This window comes from Gossypium arboreum, chromosome 5, assembly GCF_025698485.1.
Source record: "Gossypium arboreum isolate Shixiya-1 chromosome 5, ASM2569848v2, whole genome shotgun sequence".
In the NCBI taxonomy this organism is placed as follows: domain Eukaryota; kingdom Viridiplantae; phylum Streptophyta; class Magnoliopsida; order Malvales; family Malvaceae; genus Gossypium; species Gossypium arboreum.
The window spans coordinates 18347436-18352518 of NC_069074.1; the positions used below are offsets into that span (position 1 = coordinate 18347436).

A 5083-nucleotide genomic window follows, 5' to 3' on the forward strand; every position below is an offset into this window, starting at 1 on the left:
TTAAGAAAACGAAAAGTTAAATGAAAGTCGGAGTGACAATCATTATGGTGTGGTAAATTTGTTTGATCAATTTTCCCAATTCTCCTTTAACGGTTGCCTTTTTCTCCTTCTAGACATCATCATTTAATTCAGATAATTTGTCCTGCACGAAAAGAATAATTCATAATAAAACCAAGCATCTACTTATATATAAAAAAAAGAAATTTGTCCTAGAACGTGACAACCCCGCAATTTCTCTAACAAATGTATACCTTAAAGTCCTTATTACCCTCTTTGATTAAATCTGAATTACCATATATGCAAGGGCTGTCAAGTCAATTTAAAGCCGGTCAAAATCCCAGTTCTAAGACCATCCAACCCCGCAAATCGAAGGCATCAAACCCACTAATTAAGAAAAAAAAAAAAAAACCCACTAATAAAAAAGGGTTTTAAAAAGGCCTTCGTCTTTAGCTCGAACCCGCCATATCTGACAACAGAATACAAAAAAAAAAAAAAAAAAAGAGGGAGAATAAACAAAAGAAAATGGCCGGCCGACATTTGTAGAAGTAGAAGAACTAAAGAAGTGAAGCTTTGAAGAAAAATGGCGGAGCTAGGGCTTCAAGATCGAAACACAGTGAGATCAGGCTACAGAGCTGGAGCTGCGAGCCCTGACTCCGTTATATTTACTTTGGAATCGAACTTCAGCCTCTTCTCGTCGGCTTCCGCTAGTGTTGATCGTTGCTCTTTTGCTTCCGATGCTCATGACCGCGATTCCATTGCTTCCGAACTCTCTTTAGTAACTTCTCTAATCTTTCAACATTTTATTATCTCAATTTGTGAGTGCAGTAAGCAGAGCAAGCTGTAACTGCGTACATTATGATCGACCATTTTTTATAAACTTGCATGTTTTTTTTTCCTTACCTGATTTAAGGTTTCTTTTTCAATTTTTTGAAAAGAGGAAAACAGAAGGAAAACAAAAATTGAAATTGAAATGTCAATGTCTTTTGCAGCATATGGCAGGACAAGAAAGTGGAGATCAGAATGAGAGTTCGAGTGGACCAGATCCAGATCCAGATCCAAACAAAGCTATAACAGTCCCCAAGCACATTCGTCTCTCCAGAAAAGGAGAAAAAGTGAAAGGTACTCGAGATTTCTTTCATAAGTAGCTTCTTTTGAAAAAAGTTAAAAAATTGAAATTGCACCGGAAAAGAAAACGAATAAGCCCAATTTTTTTTTTTAAATTCACTCACTGTCCTTGTCCTTTTGTCTGCCTCCCCCTCGCTTCTCCCTTTTTCCCTTTCGCGACATACGCAGTAAAAACGGAAGAAAGCGGTCCAGCTCATACAGAGGACGAAACGCAACTCAGAGATTCAGCAAGAAACTCGTTTTCCCTAGCTCTTAAAGGTAACCTTTAGTTACTTTTTAAAGTTGTATTTTTTAGCTTACTATATTTCAAAAAGTAATAATTACGAATTCTGTACATAGAGTGTCAGGACAGGAAGACGAGATCTGACGCTTTGTTGAAGAATCCTGATAGGCGAAGACCAGCTTCATTAGATCTAAATAATATCTCTGGTTTGTCTCCACGGTTGGGGACTGTGAAGAAAAGCTCTGTTGTGCCACGGAAATTGGGTGCATTTCCTAGTCCTGGGACACCCAATTATCATCATCATTCAAGTGTTGGGATGCAGAAGGGTTGGAGTTCAGAGCGTGTGCCATTGCACAGCAATGGTGGAAGGAGGCAGGGGAATGCTTCTGGGTTGTTGGCTTTTAACAATGGAAGGACTTTACCTTCAAAATGGGAAGATGCTGAGAGGTGGATTTTTAGTCCTGTTTCTGGGGATGCTGGTTCAAAGCAATCTATTGTGCATCCGCAGAGAAGACCAAAATCAAAGAGTGGTCCCCTTGGTCCTCCTGGGATTGCTTACTATTCGTTGTACTCTCCTGCGTTGCAAATGTTTGATGGAGGGCATATGGGGAATTTCATGGCTGGTTCTCCTTTTTCAGCTGGTGTAATTGCAGCTGATGGTTTGACAGTTCATTCTCGTAGCCATGGTGGAGGATTTGCTGTTCAGACTGAGCCTTGCATGGGCCGTTCTGTTAGCGTACATGGATGCTCTGAGGCAGCGAATCCACCATCGTCTCAAGGTACATTTCCATCTCTATTGTGCAAAATTTCTGGTTTAGTTGATAATATGATCGTTGGCCTACTCCAGTAATCTCGATATTATGAGTGCCTTTTTAATTTTATGAAATCCATCCCGGAAATTTCTTTCTTCATGTTTATTGTCTTGTCATCCAAATTGGTAATATTAATATTAAGACTTTATATTTGATGCGTGGTCATAAACTGAAACTTGTCATTTAATAAAATTTAAAGACCTTGTATTAAATCCTAATTTTTTTTTTGAGTTATTACCAAGTGCATACCTCTCGATATGGGAACTGTTTAAACGTTAAAGAACGTAAAAGTCAAGGCTGGTGGACATGAACAGAGTAGGCCTTTATTTCTCTACATACGCTTAGATTTATGAAACTGATGCTTCTTTTTCTTAATATGATCCATGAAATATCAAAACGAACATTCACTAAATCTAACCTTGATGTAATATTAAGAGATAGGTTGTCATCATTATGGTAATTACTAAGACTATTGTACTCTATAAGTCATCTTTCCAATTGTTTTCTCACCAAAGATGCAGAAGAAAACCTTGATGTCGTCAAGGATGCAGCCACTGATATTTCTCAAACGGTTTCAAGAAGAGACATGGCGACCCAAATGAGCCCACAGAGTAGCACCCACTCGTCTCCCAAAGGAAGGCCTTCCTTCTCTCCCTCTTCCCCTTCAGCTCTACCTATCATGGAACTGCAGAGCATCCATGGCTCTAAATCAGTACTGAGAGATGTGCCAGTAGATGAAAGAGTGACCCTGACTAGGTGGTCGAAGAAGCATAGAGCTCGAAACACTGGGAAGAGCTCAGAAATTGTTGATGATTGGAGAAAGAAAGTTGTAGATACTTGTACATCAACATGGGATGTTACAGAGACAGGAAAGAGCATTTCCAAGTATGTCTACTTCACTACTACATTGCCTCTATTTATTTTTTTAAAGTACAGATCAACTACTTTGGGAGTGACAATATGCCTTAAGGACTGGAGTAAACATCCTGTGGGTTCATTTCTATAATCAAGCACTCAAAGATACCTTCAGTAGCATGCTAAAAGTTTCCAGTCAGACATTTTGTTCTCTGTTCACTCACAATCACATTCTTCCTTCAGTAACAGCTTTAAATAATTGCAGTATAATGATTAATTTAGGAGATATTATGAGCCTCCTATCAGATTGTGTTGGATTTGCCTTTTGTCTTTTCTGTAGATCTTGCCTAAAACTGCATCGAACTTATCACTTTAAACAAGCAAATCTTAGTCTAGTTAGGTGAAAGGTTTTTCTGAAGTCTTTCATGTCATCTTCAGATATCAGAAACTGATCAATATGAGAGGACATTGGAAGAAATTGAAAATCCTATAAAACAAGCATGGTAGATATTCAATATCAATTCGTTTCCTCCTCTTTTGCAGGATGAAAAGAGAAGAAGCCAAAATCACTGCCTGGGAAAATCTGCAGAAGGCTAAAGCCGAGGCAGCCATAAGGAAACTAGAGGTTTCTTTTCTCCTGAGTACTATTAACAACTGTAGTAATCTATTTAAGTCAATGATCAACCTTGATACAGAAAAAATAAAAATCCTCTCGCAGTATGATTTAAATATTTCTTTCAGTTTCTTATCTGTCTAGCTTGCTCATTTAGGTATTAAAGCAATCATGTAACATCTTGATGAACTGGAACTGAGTAGATAGTGTCACTTGTTCTTTTACCGGCACAACTTTTGGTTTTTCTCTTAAATAGAATATACATGACAAAAACATAGACAAAGTGACAAACATGACCACTAAATATGATAATTTGTGGTGAAAATGCAACAGCTCTAGCATGACCAAAAACCTTATTTCTTCATCATTACTGACACAATGATGTATTTCAGATGAAGCTGGAAAAGAAGAGATCGTCATCAATGGATAAAATAATGAATAAACTAAGATCAGCTCAGAAGAGAGCCCAAGATATGAGAAGTTTGATGCTGGCCAACCAGGCCCACCAGGTTACAAAGACCTCGCATATGGCTATATCTTTCAGAAGAACCCGCCAGATGAGTTCATTGAGTGGTTGCTTCACCTGCCAAGCTTTCTAATGCATTTGCTTATCTATCTGTTACTGGTTGAATCAGGCCTGAAATGCAGGGTAATTTCTGCTTGGAATAGTGATTACTGATTTGTTTTCTTCTTTTTTCATTTGTTTCGTTCTCCCTTTCCGTGTTTGTGTGCGCATGTGTGAAGTATAAACATTTATTCACCCTAAGTTTAGACAGTGATAACATATCAAATATCATTACTGAAACAACTGAAATGTCATGAATTAACCGTATGTATGTATTGGATTGATGAGTTCATTGATGTGGAGAGTACTCCAAATTCTATAACAAGTCCCAACTGCAGATCTTGGTAAACATATTAGCTATTCGTGTTGTTTAAACGGGCAGCTTAGCACTTCATGTAAATAGACTGCTTCAAGTTTTGATTATATGGCATCTTGTTCAGTAACAAGACACGAGATTACTTGCTTGTTTTACATTTAATTTTTAGTGAATGTAGAAAATGGAAGTGTGTCCACTTAGCAATCAAAAGTTTTACTTATTATATCGGTAGTAGAGTTTTATACTTACATTGTTTCATCTTATCTCTTGCCAGTTTGAAGAACAGAGACCTCTGGAGACGATGAATATTGCACAGGAAGCAATTGTTACGCGGACACGAAAATGGTGTCGCCATAGTTTTGATTGAATGAAGCACTGCTACCTCCATAAAAATTCCCTACGAGTGCAAGACCCCAGTTGGCATGTCCCGAGACTTCCCACGGTTTCCTGAATGTTTTGAGTAATAAAATCCTGTATGCATGTATGTATGTAAATCGACCTTTCAAGTTTACATATTTTTTCTGTGACAGCTTGCCATGGAAATGGAAATATCATTCATATCTTTTAAGTTTTA

The 5083-nt window shown here is 37.8% G+C and overlaps 1 protein-coding gene across 2 annotated transcripts; it reads left to right on the forward strand.

Moving 5' to 3' along the window:
• The first annotated feature begins 327 nt into the window (after positions 1-327).
• Positions 328-5083, forward strand: LOC108453760 (uncharacterized). 2 transcript variants are annotated; one of them, XM_017752049.2, is made up of 8 exons: positions 328-775; positions 990-1119; positions 1294-1383; positions 1465-2127; positions 2676-3045; positions 3559-3640; positions 4021-4277; positions 4784-5083. In XM_017752049.2, exons 1-7 carry the CDS (start codon positions 581-583, stop codon positions 4225-4227), a joined length of 1737 nt encoding a protein of 578 aa, XP_017607538.1. In that variant the 5' UTR covers positions 328-580; the 3' UTR covers positions 4228-4277; positions 4784-5083. The 2 variants fall into 2 exon arrangements, with proteins under 2 accessions (XP_017607538.1, XP_017607539.1); XM_017752050.2 differs by having other exon boundaries at positions 2682-3045.

Bases quoted from the DNA above. Each gene is read 5' to 3' on its own strand.
- LOC108453760 (XM_017752049.2), top strand. From the start codon at position 581: ATGGCGGAGCTAGGGCTTCAAGATCGAAACACAGTGAGATCAGGCTAC. The intron at 2,128-2,675 runs GTACATTTCCAT...TTCTCACCAAAG, and splicing joins GAATCCACCATCGTCTCAAG to ATGCAGAAGAAAACCTTGAT. The intron at 3,641-4,020 runs GTTTCTTTTCTC...GATGTATTTCAG, and splicing joins CAGCCATAAGGAAACTAGAG to ATGAAGCTGGAAAAGAAGAG.